At 38.8% G+C, this 15284-nt stretch overlaps 2 protein-coding genes across 7 annotated transcripts; one reads left to right on the top strand and one right to left on the bottom strand.

Moving 5' to 3' along the window:
* Positions 1-4131: 4131 nt before the first annotated feature.
* LOC116211446 (CASP-like protein 1E2) lies at positions 4132-6977 on the top strand. Its single transcript, XM_031545842.1, has 2 exons — positions 4132-4596; positions 6401-6977. Exons 1-2 carry the CDS (start codon positions 4349-4351, stop codon positions 6738-6740), a joined length of 588 nt encoding a protein of 195 aa, XP_031401702.1. The 5' UTR covers positions 4132-4348; the 3' UTR covers positions 6741-6977.
* A 339-nt stretch (positions 6978-7316) lies between these two features.
* LOC116211445 (zinc finger protein CONSTANS-LIKE 13) lies at positions 7317-11432 on the bottom strand. Of its 6 annotated transcripts, none has more exons than XR_004157674.1 (6): positions 10865-11430; positions 10565-10780; positions 9773-10114; positions 9052-9157; positions 8019-8079; positions 7317-7640 (listed from the first exon to the last, which is right to left on the bottom strand). XR_004157674.1 is itself a non-coding variant. In XM_031545839.1 (5 exons), the coding sequence occupies exons 1-4, from the start codon at positions 11360-11362 to the stop codon at positions 9061-9063; spliced, it is 1095 nt and encodes a 364-aa protein (XP_031401699.1). In that variant the 5' UTR covers positions 11363-11429; the 3' UTR covers positions 7317-7640; positions 9052-9060. The 6 variants fall into 6 exon arrangements, 3 of the variants coding, with proteins under 3 accessions (XP_031401699.1, XP_031401698.1, XP_031401701.1); XR_004157673.1 differs by having other exon boundaries at positions 9831-10114; positions 10865-11429; XR_004157675.1 differs by lacking the exon at positions 8019-8079.
* Positions 11433-15284: the final 3852 nt, after the last annotated feature.

Here is a 15284-nt window from a genome sequence, read left to right as displayed (position 1 = left end):
AGAGTCAGATTTTATTTAAAGGGAAGATGTGTCAAATAAAAATTATTTTTTTCCGTGCTATCAATCGAAATCTAGTTGATAATTATATATAATTAAAGTAGTTTATAAACATATGATGCTATTAATGAACTGCGCTATCTAATGGACATACTTTATCCGCAATGTAGGAATTTGTTTCGAACTAACTCAATTTTCGACCAAAAAAAAATTAGCTCAATTTATTCTATCTTATTCAGCTTGATCTTCTCGATTATGGTAATAATAGCTTCCATTTAAAAAATCTCTCTATGAATATATTTGATATTAACTATCAAAATTCTAGCAATGTCTTCGATATATCATGTTAATATTGATGTTATATTATTTCTAACTATACATGTGGTGAATATATTTTCTTGTTATTTCCAATCGAGAACTCATATCATATTACAATATCAAGATGGAGATTCATATTACTATCTCTTCACATTCAATATATATCTTCTTGGGGAAGTTCGAGTATCGAGGCTCATGAGACACATGTGACAATGCACGTGACCAAGATTAGATTTTTCACATCTGTAACACAGCTCAAAATCAACTGGATTAGAAGTATTTTGTGGCACGAATAAGTCGATAATCAAGTAGAGATTAAATAGGTTAAAATTATATCTTCAACTCAGCGAGAGAAATGGTTTATGTTGCATTTGGTTTTATAGTAGAATTTTAAAATCAGATTTTTATTTTGAAAAAGAGTGGTATAAATGGAACCCACCCTTTAACTTTGTATGAGTTATTTTGTTTTGTTGTGGAAAAAAAGTAATATAAATGGGGCCCACTCTTTGACTTTGTATGAGTTATTTTGTTTTGTTATTGGTAAAATTATGTTAAAGTTGTGATTTTGAAATGTGATTGACAAACCAAACACGCCATTAATGATCTCACCAAGAAAAAGAAAAAAAAGAATGGTTTGATTCTAGAGACACCATGCAACAATCTCTTAAATTCATATAAGACGCACGAATTATTTTACATCAAAAAATACTAATATGGCATTTCACCAAAAACAAAAACTAATTGACATGACAATGATAACTCTTTCATAAAAGTTTTTTTTTTTAAATAAAGGAGGCCTAAGATTTAAAAAGGAAAGGGTAATAAAGGAAGATTAACGTGACATTTGGCTCGCTGGAATAAAATTGAGGGGATTAGAATCGAAAAGATGAGGAAATTTGAATGAAAATAATTGAAATTCTGATTCAAAAATTTATTTAGTTGAGTCTCAAAATTAGTATAGAACGTAATCAAATAAATTATGAAAAGACAAAAATGCCCTCTATTTATAAAAATAAAAATATTAAATAAAAAGATTTTTTAATTCGTTCACGGTTCATCTTCTTTGTCTGCAATCTGTGTGGATCCCGTGGGTTTGGGAGCCACGAGGCTCACAAGCACCACCGGTGCATTCATCGAGCCCTCGTGAACCCAGACAAAGGGTTCGAGCCACGGGTGGAGGCTCGACGGAGGCAAGAGGAGGAGCGGAGGGAGGAGCACCATGGGTGGGTTCACGACAAGCTTCAGAGGTCTCGACGAGCCTTGCTCATGGGCCCGCAGACCTTGTCCCATGGTCGCACTGCCATCACGAGCAGAAGGCAAGCCTCCAAGGCCCTCGCTGAGCCTCGCCCTGTTGAGGGTCGCAAGGTTAGGGTTTCGGCCAACCTCCCACCGATTGAAACTCACCCTTTCCGATGAGATTTGGCCACTGAGAGGCCAGATTGGACCACTTCGTGTTGAGACCGGCTGGAAGAAGTAGGTTTGATGGTCGAGGGGTAGAGATCGTGCGGCGGCGGCGACAAACTGTGGAGGGAGTGGCGACGGACAATGGTAATTTGGTAAATAAAATAAAGATCCCATTCTTCAGGGCGTAGAATTGCAAATCTTCTCAAATTAGCAGTCGTCCCAATTCATGTCCGTACAGAATTGCTATTCTTTCAGAATCACGATTCCGACCTCATTTGCACCGAGGAACGCCGGAATGGGAGCTTGCCCGGAATAGAAATTTTAATTCTCTCCAATTCCCATGAACCAAACAGGCCATAAGAGTCCCGCAAATGGGAATCAAATATAGGACTTCAAAATCTCAACTTTACAATTTGTTATTAATGTAATTCCACCTAATCTCATCTCTCTTTTGTACTACTATCACAATAAATGCAAATATACACAGAGCCCGTACGAGAGCTCATGGTATCATTTCACTTCAACTCCAAAAGAAATGTCAATGTGAAATTTTTGAAAGATTCCCATAATTTTAGGGAAGTTCTAGCATGAGTTGACACACGGCCATCACAGCCATCCATTCGCAGAATCCACACGGGGCTCACTCATGGTGGACAATTATGATCTCGATGTCACCTGACACTAGATCATGCTAGACTCTCTGGGAATTTTATTTGATAGACGGATGAAAGAGAAAAGGGGAACATACTATGAATGTATCCCTATGGAAGGAGAACTTTATGATGCATTCATTGTATTGTAAAAAATTAGATTAGATTTCTTTATTGGCAAGAATAATTTGATTTCTTTTTGGAAATAATAATTAGAATTTTTTTGTGGCACGTATATTCACTTAAAAATTAAGAGATTTCAGGATCAATTTTCGCTATTAGAATTACCTGTATTTTTCTATTTAGAATTATATTTTATCCCATAAAACTCACTTATAATAATTGAATCGAATTAAATTTTTTCGCTAAAAAAAGAATAAAATTTTCTTTTTTTGTTCTACAATGGATGCCCATATCTCCCAAGCCTCCATCCAAAAATATTAAATTTTCTTTTTCATTTACAAGAGAGGCTTATGGGCCTATCGCAATGAAATTTGAACCAATTCACAGTGCGTCTAGTAAAATTTTATTAAGCATGGTACATAGAATAAAAAATACAATAAAATGAAAGTCATAAGATGTATCCTCTTTTCTTGGCTATCTAGCAAAGCCTTCAGTAAGGGGCAATAACGAGACATAGAAATTCTATAGTTGGAAATCATATTTGAAATCTCTTGATCTCAGATCGAAGGCAAAGCCGATTCCACTGCACCAACAAACACCCATTCTAAAGAATACATTCATTGACTACGCCAATACCTCCACGCAAAAAGAAATTTAGATCGATTACTATACATGATGCGTGATTCAATTAACAAACTGCACCCCATGTAAGTTGAAGTTGACCTCAAATCCATGTAAGTCCGGTAGAATTTAAGATGGTATCAAAGTCCAAGTTACGCGTATGTGCGCCCATGCGCGCATGCTTACCAACACCGCGCCAAGCCCAATGTGTCCGATAGCGGCCAAAAGAGCGCCTCGTGTTAGTCTCCCTCACCCGAGCATGGAGAAGAGTCTGGCTCGATGACAGTTATTGAGGGTGGTTGCTTAAGGACATGTGACAATGTGTAGATCACATGTTGCATGTGAGGACATGTGTTTAGGATATTAATCCCACATGAAAAAGATAAGCGAATGTTCATCGATTTATATGAGACTTGTGTACCACCACTTATCAACTTAAGCTTTTAAGTAGATATGGGCCCAAATCCGTATAAGCCCAGAAAAAATTCAATAAAATATGTAAACTCTTCACAAGATGCATGAATTATTTTACAGCAAAACACAGTTATTTTTTCGGTTATAAAAAAAGCCTACAACCTAGAATAAGAATGGAAATAACAAAGCTAAATAAAAGGGTACGAAAGTCCTATTGATGAGAATTGAATCCAAAACCTCATAATTTTCGATGACGACTTATACCATTACACCAAATCTCCCTCCTCAGCAAAAAGACAATTATTGACATTATACAATAAACTCTTCCGTACGGCTTCCACAATGAATGCAAAAACATAACTCAAAGCCCCGTACGTAGGAGAGAGCTTTGGGATGCATTCAATCGTATCGTTTCATCTCAACTCCTATAAGGCAGTAATCAATTTCCCCATCTACTCCCCCTCTCCATTATTATGATATCATCCAATTCACCATCTACTCCCCCTCTCCATTATTAAAATATCATCCAACCAATATCAGTTAATTTAGGCGATTCGACTCATATTTTCCTTAAATGTAGTTTCGAGTTTAAATATGGAAGATTTTTATCCTTTAGTGAGACGATCATATTCGAATTTGAATTAATTGAGTCCCCTTGGTCTTTCGGATACTAATAGTGCGCACCAAGACCAATGCAAAAAAAGTTATCATCCAATCAAACACCCCGTCCCCTCTTTCTTTGCGGCTTCTCCATATATATTACCAGTCCCTCTCCGTTACTAACGACATTCTCACCCAAGAGTATTCGACACTCGCAATAAATGAAAATCAAATGGTCGTCATCCCCCAAGATGACCGAAGAGGAGGCCACGGCAGAGCAGTTGACGAGGGCAGGGTGGTTGTACCATGAGCTGGGGCTGAGGCTAGCGGCATTGGGCCTGACGCTGGCAGCGGCTGTGGTGGTGGGAGTGGATAAGGAGACCGAGGTTGTCTCGGTCTCCATTGCTTCGAGCTTGCCCCCCCTGCGTGTCCCAGTGACTGCTAAGTGGAACTACATGTCTTCCATCGTGTAAGTGCTAAATTTGAACTATTTGTTCCGTCATAATTAAACGTTAGATATAATTAACATTGAACTTTACCTATAAGTTTTGAAATGATCATTCAAAATTTGTCCATGAACTACGTGAAATTCGTTGTTCTTTTTCAATATCATTAATACTTGTTTCTGCTAAACATGAATCAGTTTTTATGTTTTAAGATACAAACTATCTATTTTATTTTATTTGGTGGGTAGATACTAACGATAATTTTATTTGCCAAATATCAAGTTTGAAAGGTGGAATTAATTAATATGCAATTGTGATCCTATGTTATTGTCGTTTTCCGTTTCCTCAAATTGGACCGTGGAGCACGCTTTCCATTCTTGGAAACAAGTGTTATGACATTGAAATATGATGGATAGGTTAGATCGAGGACTTACACGCGGTTCGGTTTAAATATTATAACAGTGCGGTGGACCGATCGATACTAAGTCGAACTCCCCTCATAACATGAATTATTGATTCTAGGAAGGGGGCAAAGCCCTGGACACGATACCGAAATTTGATCTGATGATTTTAAAAACCTCTACATATGTTACTAATATAATAAATGAACATCATATTAATCCGTTCCCTACCATAATCTTTGATTCAACTAGGATTTGTTTGTGCAACCAGTTGAAAATAAGGTGGCATGTTAGTTAATATTGAGATAATGATGAGTTTTTTGAATGAGATATAAATACATACGTATGTACGTACATACATACATTATATATATGAGTGTAGGAGGCAAAACTACTGAAAAATGGGACAGTACTTCTAATTCAGACGGGCGCCAGCTACAGGAGATTATTATTATGAACAATAATAATCAAACCACCTCTTCTGGTCCCAACTACCCCTCTGTCACTTGAAAATCCAACACAACTGATACAAACCGTACATTCCACAGCTCGCTCGCACATTGGGCATGTTTGGTTCACCGGATTAGGTAGGACAGGGAATAACTATTCCGTACGTAATAGGTTTTCTGTCGTTTGGTTCAACGGAATGGGGAATAACTCTTCCCGATTACTTTGAGTGACTGTTAATTGTGTAATCCAGTAATCGAAGTCGGGTTTATAAAGCAGGCATTCAATTTCATTCCAGTGCATGGACGGCCGATACTTGATAAGACATAGAAGTTTTGGATCGCCACTGATCGGATTGTTGTACGTCATGTGACAATCAAGCTAGATTGATTTCGTTTTCAAAGACAAAAATTGGTTTTAGGAATATCTGATGTGTTTGGTTTTAGAGTTAAAGCAGAGTTGAGTTTTGATTTTAATTGATTTGCAATGATTGTTTTGTTGAATTATGAGAAAAAGTGTGAAAAATAATGAATAGTTGAGATAATTTAGTATTAAAAATTGAATTAAATGGTTAAAAAATTTGAAGAAAAGAGGAAAAGTAATAATTGTGTTATTAATTTTTATTGTGTAGTGAGTAGAGTTAAAATTTTAAAAACATAACTCACAAACCAAACAGAGTGAACAGTTAGATCTTGAATGCTCGAGAAGGCGCTTCGATCCGAACCCTGAGATTAAGGTTGTCCATAATTTTTTGAATTGTCCTCTGCAGTTGTGGTTTCAGGTAAAACAAAGTCGTGGCTGCTAATAATTTCTAACATCTGTGAGGAACTTACTTGCTCCTGTTAGATGGAAAATTGAAGAACTTCAATGCTACATTAATTACAAGATAATAGGTGTTGGCTAAATAGATATCTTAATCTGGATTAGATTATGATGTTAAACCTATAACCAATCTTTATTACTTTCTGTCTCGATGCAGTTACTTCATGGCATCGAATGCCATCGCGTCCTCATATGCAATTGTATCCCTGTGCTTCGCCGCCTTCGCCCCTAGGGACAATATCAGACTGGTCCTAGGCATCCTCGATGCAGGAATGGTCGGCTTCCTGCTCTCAGCCAACGGCGCATGTGCGGCTATCGGGGTCATAGCCCGGGAAGGCAACTCCCACGTGCACTGGAACAAGGTCTGCGACTTGTTCAGCACCTTCTGCAACCGCATGGCTGCTGCCGTTATCCTGTCCCTGATCGGATCATCCTTGTTCCTGTTTCTGACTGTGCTCAACATGGTGAAACTGCACGAGAAGTCGAGATCGAGATAGATGATGGATTGGGTGGAAGTCGGGTTGTTATGCATTATAGCTAGCTACGGGTTTTTAGCTCTTGGTGGGTGAGATGAAGTAATTAAAGAGAGTAGGTATATGGGTGTAACTGAAAGAGTAAATGGTGTTTGTTACCTTTGATTAATTTGGGGGGTTGATGTGAACTTGGTGGATAATATGCTTTCAGTGTGTTATTGTGTTTCTATGATATATAGTATCACAGCTATTCTTATGACAGACCTGTCTTGCCATTTATCGGTTCGCCACTGTTAGATTCAACTGCTTCTGTAAAGTCGAACGGAGCAACACTAAGACGGACAATTTCATTCCACAGAGTTACAACTTCCTCATACCAAACATGGACCGACTCCATACTCGGTGAAACGTACATAATGAAACGGCCCTTATCTCATGTGGCAGTTTCATTTTCATCCTCTTTCAATTCGTTTACACAAGGGGCTACCTGAAATGATGTATGATTCCGGGTTGCAATACCAAACAAAGCTATTCAAACACCAACGTGTTAGCTTAGTGATGATTGTCTTGTGTACAGAAAAGATTTTCTGCAAGAAGGGATCGACCGACAAATGCAGGATAGATTATCAATTATCAACACATACAGACCTTCTTATGTCATTGTCTGTACAAAAAGACTACACACAATACTAAACAGAATTCTACAAGTTTGCTCTAGCCAAAAGGACAGCGGCAGCCTTTCCCTTATAGTAGCGATAAAATTTACCTGAACTAACAAAATAGCAAGGCCGCGCAATGAACCTAAGACAAACTCATCTGCCAAGGTCATAAACCTACGAGCAAATTCTTCGGGTCTGATGCTTCCCCCAGTTTTCTTTACCATTCCGGACCCAGAAACGTGCTTGTGCCTCTGCTCTGCTCTATCTGTAAACAACATCACAACTTGTGTCAGTTTCATTTAAAAGCTACCTGAAAGAACAGGGTGTGGCCGAAAACTAGAACCAGAAACAAACTGCAATAGAAGCAGCCTTTGAGGTTCGGAAGGTCGGGTTTCCATAATTCAAATCCTGTTCGGACTTTGAAAAGAATATTGAACTAAAGTAATTTAGGACCAAACTGAAACTGGACCAGAGATTGGAGAGCTTGGCTCAATTAGGTTTAGTGTTTGAGGGATAATTTAGTCCCAGTTTAAAACTAGGTATAGGATACCGACCATGCCTAGGCTTGCCCAAATACATACGGACTACATCGAACTAACGTGCTAGAAAGTTTTGACGTTCCTGCAACTGGAAAGAGGCCTACCTGGCCATGGAAAGAGGCCCCAAATGTTCCTCCATCCATAAGCCTTTTGGGGCAGTCACCACTGTTAAACAAGAGAAGAGACAAAGGTCACGTTTGGAAAGTGGGAATGGAATGGAATGGAAAGGAATGGATTCTATACATGGAAATGTAATAGTATTGAGTCAAAAAATGTGATTTTTTTTAATGACCATCACAAAATAAAGGAATGTAATTATAATATTAGACTTATTTACCAAGATATCATGCTATATACATTCTTAAATATATAAATTAATAGAACATATATGATGGTTCACAATATATCGCATGAAATGAGTGAATGATCTTTCCCTTAATTGAGGGAATGCTCATTCCATCAAAATGAAGAAAAAAGATGTTAATGAGGGAATGCCCTTTCCAACTTATGTAAGAGACACTAATAAGAAAATGAGGTGCAATGAAGAAATGAGCATTCCATTCCCACATACCAAACAGACCAAAGAATGTATGTATCCATGCGCTATTTGTTGTGTAATCAACCAAAAATCTATTGCATTCATGCAGAAGATTAGGCATATCTTCCAAAATAAAACTTTTCAACTCTTCAGATGGTTGAATAACACTAATATATGTCATGATATGATACGTATTTCCAATGGCTAAACTACTTTTTACCCTCTTTGCTATGAAAGAATTGAAAACCTTTTGAAAATGTAATCGCCGTATGATCTTGAATTTATATTGCAAGACCATTCCATTAGGTTTTCATTCCATTGTAAATAATCAACACCCTACATAGTAGAGAGTTCGATATAAACACCCAAGATCGAGGATTTAAAACTGACTTTCCGTGGCTATGGACCAAACCCTCCTTACAGTTAATTCAGTGAAAGGGAAAGGAACTTTGAGTGACCTGAGCTATGAGGAGGATTAGATTTAAAATTGTCATAAAAAATTTAGAGGTTGTACAATAGTTAACATTTACTACAATATCGTACAGATTATTAAGATGATCTAAATATATTGCTAATAGTTGACGACAAGGTGGTCATACCAACAATATTCACAGATGATGTTCGATCTTCGCAAAACGCCCCCTTACTCGAGTCCTGCTTTCAGCCCGAACCTTCCGGGATTCATATCTTATGTGTTTCTCATACCTGTCCATTTCATAATACACCACATGCTTTCAGCAAAAAAGTTATATGAAGGTAGTAAAAGTGCCGTTCAGATCATTAGTGCAACCAAAAGAAATGTACAAATTTCAACATCTCAGTCCCTGACAAAATATAGTATATATACTCTTTTATCTTGAGGAATGAAGACTAATATTAATGTAGAGAAACTACTTCAGTAATGACAGTGCTAATCTGGTATTACTTCCAGAAGTGATCTATTCTGCAGACTTGATATCAAAACTGACTTCGAAACCTGACAGGTGCTTTCAACCATATATTTCTTTCAAGCAGTGGAGTCCAGAAATCTTTTTGAAAAACCAACACCCATTGCCAGAGGACAGCAGTTAGTCTCCGCCACCTGGAGGTATCAGCGGTAGTTGGCGGCCGCAATGAAGTTAGTGGTTCAGTCGAAATTGGAGTGTTGTTTTTCTGGACGTATTAAAAATATTTCATTCAACTTGCTTTTAGAAACACATATTTATAGACACAAAAAAAAAAAGAGCCACTCATAGTAAAAAAAAAAAAAAAGACTTGCTTTAAGGTCATCTCCATGAACATCGGAAAAAGCAGAGTGCAAAAGATATGCTTTATTATTACTTCAAAGTTCAAATGTAGATCGCTTTCATTCTTGAAGACAGATGAGACACTTCTATACCTCCTCGTCTTCCTCTTCTCCTTGTATCTCGAAATCGCTGATTCTCTTTCCTGACTGTTTAGATCATATTGAACAGCCCTAGGTTGAACAGGTGGAGAATTTACAGTCACGGGATTCTCTTGCTGTCCTTCAGCAGATTCATTACCACAACTTAGACTGCCGACTTGAGGCTGCTTCTCAGGATTTGTAAGATTCCCGTCATGGTAGCTACTTAAAAAGGCCAACGAATTGGATGCTTGGTTTCCCATGTCTCCATCGTCGCTAAGCCACTGAAACGTAACTGCCTGAAATGAGGTAAAAGTACCTTTCAGTTGTTAACACTAATTTGGTGAAGAAGTTTGTAACAATTATCCAAAAGTAATGATTTTCTTTTCATCATCTGGCGGAAGCATTAAACACATTCTGGCAGATGTTCTCACTCAACACAACATTCTTCATTCCAAATTCCACTCTTGTTAAAAGGTACTCACTATATCTAACACCGGCCTCAGACTATCATTGACTACATATTTCCCGAGATTGTCGAAAGTAAAACAAGAGTTTCAACACTCTATTATGCCCAATAAGTTGCAGTAATCATCACGGGTAAGCACGAATGCAACAGGAAAAGCATCGAGAGCTGAAGCAGTCTACTACTCCTATAAGCTCAACTGAATTATAAACTCATGTCACGAACCCAAATTGCAGCAGAAAGAAGCATACTACTTGCGCAACAGAATAGCCAGAGAAACAACCTCATGATCGGGAACTGCAAAGGGGTCCCCATGACCCTCGCATCCTGTATCGGGATTCCCGGTAATTGAAGCAGGGTTTAAATCCAGGAACTGATCGTCACGGACGGGCTCGAAGGCGTCCACGTTTTCAAAGTTCAAGCAAGTTTCGGAAGTCGCCAGTAAACGAATCTGCCGGAGAATCTCTTCCTTGTGTTTTCCGCAAGTCGCGTTTCGATTCTGAACGAATCACAATAGCACAATGAGCAGGAAACCCCGAAACAGCCATGAACGAGGCCGAAAATCGAAATTCATATGGTATACCTTTGGGAGTGGGGGAACGTCAAATGCCTGCAACCCACCAAAATCCTCCTCCGACGCAATCAAATCGTCGAGGCTTACGAACGCAGGAGTCTCCCAGAGCAGCGAATCCGCGAACCCACCATCGTCACCGGCCAGAAGGGCCCCCTCCTTGCCCTCGTCGAACCCGAAAAGCGCGAGGATCTCGGAGGAGGAGGGGCAGCCGGAGAAGCCCTCGATGGGGCGGCGGTTGTGGACGACGCCGTCGTGGGAGTCCCAGTCGCAGGTGCCGCAGAGGACGGAGCGGTGGGCCTCGCAGAAGATGGACGCGGAGGCGGCGTGGCAGAGGTCGCAGAGGAGGGAGCGGGTGTGCTTGGTGAAGAGGGGATTGGTGGAGTGGACATCACGGTCGCAGCGGAGGCAGAGCCTGGCGGAGTCGGCCCGGCAATAGAGGACGGCAGAGGCGGCGGCGCAGTAGTCGCAGAGCCGGCGCTCCGGTGGGTTTTGGTCCTCTTCTTTCATGTCTCCGTACTTCTCGGAGGATGTCCGAAAGACACAGTCCACTGACTGACGGTTAACCCGCTATCTGTCTGCATTTATTTAATTATTACTTTATTATTGTCGTTATTATTCAAAAATTTAAAAATCTTTTTTCTTTCTTTTTTCTGTAATCTTTCACAATCGGTTAGGTAGCGTTGAAGAATCTTTATATGTTCACACTCTTCTCGAATCCTACAAACAGATATTTCGGCAGTGATAACAACTACTAGGTATTGTACCTTCACTGAGACTCGACTTGAAAAAGAAAGAGCTGACTTGATTGCTAGCAGACTGCTCTTTGATAAATATGAAGTTACCCAGTCCATAGGTCACAAGGGTGGAATCCTCTTAATGTGGTACTCAGGCCTCGTGAAAGTGGACGCTCCAGGGAGCGTGTACAGATATCGGGTATATCTGAAATCGATCGGAACCTATCTATTATGGTAAAATTCGAGTAGTTCGTATTGAAAATGGGATAGGGTTCAGGTATTAAAGTAAGGAACCGAAAAAAACAGGTTTTAATTCTCGTATGAGTACTCAGAACCGGTACCCGAATCTAATAATAATTTTCTTTAGTTATATTCAGATATATTTTTCCTTTTTACTTTACCATCATCTCTCATCTCTCTTTCTCTAGGTAAAAGCCTCACAATCCTTATCGTTGGTAGTTTTGCTTCGACGATCTCGGTGTTTTCTCGGTGAGACCTGATCGTATTATGGATATTTATTTTTGTGGATGGTATAATGAGACATATTACTCTTTATTATAGATATGATTATGGATGAGACATTTTTCAGTTTTATTTAGCGAGACAAAAATATTTACAAGTTACAATAGGGTACCCGGAACATATGATATAATATAGGTTACGGTTCCAGGACTCAACATGGTAGGATCTGGTTCCAAAATCTTGGAACCTATTTCCTTACAGATATCATGAAAAAAAATGGTATCCGGACCCGAACGCCCATAGTTGGCTCTACAAAATAGGAGATTCTTGTCATTATTGAGGTACATCGCTTTAATCTTTCTTGGCTTCTCTCTGCCATTTATGCTAGTCCCAGGGTTAACGAGTGATTGTTGTTGTGGAATAATCTTGAATTTGTTGTCGGTGCATGTTGCTATCCTTGGGTAGCTATTGGAGATTTTAATGAAGATCTTTTATGATTCTAAAAAATTTGGGGGCAGGCCTGTTAATCTTAATCGCTCCCTCTGCTTTGCTGAGATGCTTAGCAATTGTTCTTTATCTGGTTTGGGGTTCTCGGGACCTCGTTTTACTTGGATTCTTCGTGAATCGAGGGCCCTTATCCAAAACAAGGTTGGACAGAGCAGTGGCCAACCCCTCTTGGAGACAGTTGTTTCCGAGTGTAGAGGTTATCCATCTCCCAAGAGTTCATTCTGATCATTGCCCTATCTTAGTCAAGTCTAATCCAAATATTCGATCATTCCATTCTCGCCCTTTTAGCTTTGAGACTATATGGATGTCTCATCCTACATTTTATGATCTCGTTACTGATTCTTGGAATGAGGGGAGACATCTTTTTACGGATATTGTTAAATGTTTCACCCACAAAGTTATTGTTTGGAATAAAGAAGTCTTTTGAAATGTTTTCTATCGCAAAAAACGTGTCTTGACTCGTTTGGCCAGTATTCAAAAGGCCCTCTCTCACAATCTCTCGTCTTTTCTAATTAATCTAGAAGAGGAACTTAGAATTGATTATCAGTTAATTCTCCAAAATAAGGGGGAGCTCTGGTCTCTTATCTCGAACTGATTGGCTTCTCCAAGGCGATCGGAACACTAAATGTTTTCACGTTTCTAATTTGTCAACCGGTCTGCAAAAAGAATTTCTTCTTTGAAACCCCCGTCGGTAATTGGGTCTCGGATCCTGAGCAACTTGCATCCATGGTAAATTCTTACTTCATGAAACTTTACTCTTTTGAACACCAATCAAGGAGCCTCCAACCCAATTTTAATATGGATTTGATTCACCATTTCTCAGATGACGCTAACCAGCAATTTGATCTCCCTCTCTCTATCTTGATCTCCTTAAAAAGTCTTAAACCCTGCAAAGCTGCTAGGCCGTATGGGCTACATCCTATCTTCTTTCAAATACATTGGGATATTGTTGGTAAATCCATTATTCACTTCATTCGAAATGTTTTTGAGGGAGGTTCTCTTCTGGAGGGGGCCAATGACACTCTAATCTCTCTTATTCCCAAGTGCCCCTTTCTCGAATCCATCTCTCAATTCCAACCCATCAGTTTGTGCAATGCTGTTTATAAAATCATAACAAAAATTTTGGTGAGGTGCCTTCGCCCTTCTTAGGATGACTTCATATTCTAGTTTTATAAAAGGTCAACGTGTGGTGGACAATGTAGTTCTCCTTCGTGATGCCCATGTTGTCCTTAAAAATAAAAAAGGCAGGAAAGGATAATCTAAATGTGAATCACTCAAACAATAAGCATAATCTTTCTTAGTTTGAGTAAACTTTTAATGGTCACTTTTTTCCCTAGGATTTTGTCATTGTTAAAAAAAAAATCACTGGCTAATGGTGAAAGAAATTTGCGATCGACCGACCCAAACATAGGAAGCTAGCTTCAATAGCAAATTCTTACTCTCATTTTCTTTCTTTTTGGTTCTAATTAGTGATACTTTTCCTATTCTGATTAGAGGTACTTTTGAAAAAATATTAGGCGTTAGTAGCAAATATATATTGCAGTCTGCAACACCCAATTCTGAATTTGACATCTTTTATATTTTTATTTGACATTTAATTGCAATTTATACATACCACCTTATTGTGTTAATCTCCGGTATTATTTTCCCAGTTTCTCTTCTCGACCCTTTGTCCCAAATGGACGAATGAGAATTTTTTGTGAAATTTTTTTTTTGAAAATGTTACTTTTTCCTCCTAAATTAAGAATTAATTTTATTCCTTTTCATTGTCTACGCAGTTGTCAGGTCAGGTATCTCCACCGACATATGCTGCCGGGATGGCATGTAATGTTGGGGCCCACACATTGGATTCATGAAAGTGCTATCTTGAATCTAGGATCTATATATACATGCATGGATATATAAATATGTACATATATATTATATACGTACATACGTGTGTATAATAATGGACTGATGACGTCGTGAAAGTTAGACCTAGAATTGGGCGTGAATTGTAATCTAATTCAAAGCTCATGGCATGATAGTTTATCACTATGCCACTTTTTTTGAATTGTAGGAGTTATCTGACGCTTCACAGATTTTAAAATCCAATGAGTATATCAGAAAGTTAACATAATTGCGGATTACTTAGTTTTTCTCGCTAGAAATGATCTTTTCTTTTCCCATGGCATTATTTATTTTGACTCGTCTTCTTTGCAAGGATTGAAGAGTCTAACTTAGTTTATTGGACCTCGTTGGTGCTCCTTATGCTGCGGATATTTTTACTAATACCGCTTTTTTGGTAGACTACTTCCTTTTTTCTGCTGAATAAAAGGTCGGGAGGGGGAAACTAGCGTGGCAATCTCTCTGGAGATCAGAGGAGCTCCACAGCCGCTATGAAATGTTCTATTCGTCCGAATGGATAAAGGGCTCAATGAGACATAGCCCACTTAGGTCATTATGACCCAACCAAAGCGCATAGTGGACCAGAACAGCTCTCGTATGGTAGAAGATAAGGGTCTACTGATACAAATACTTTCGTGTTTAAGTCAAATTTCGACTCTTAGACCTCCCTTTTGAAAGACGAAGTCCATTACTATCTAGGTTACCACCTTGGTGGTTACCACTTTGGTGGTTTGGTAGACTACTTCCTAGTTCCTAATGTGTTATCCCCTTTCTACCAATAAAAGGAAAAAGATAATGTACGTAAAAATAAAATTGGATATATATCCAGTTGGAAGCCC

Source organism: Punica granatum, chromosome 6 (genome assembly GCF_007655135.1).
Source record: "Punica granatum isolate Tunisia-2019 chromosome 6, ASM765513v2, whole genome shotgun sequence".
NCBI classification, from domain to species: Eukaryota; Viridiplantae; Streptophyta; class Magnoliopsida; order Myrtales; family Lythraceae; genus Punica; species Punica granatum.
Note: the sequence above shows the minus strand (reverse complement) of the source record. Positions and strands in the feature narration are given on the sequence as shown.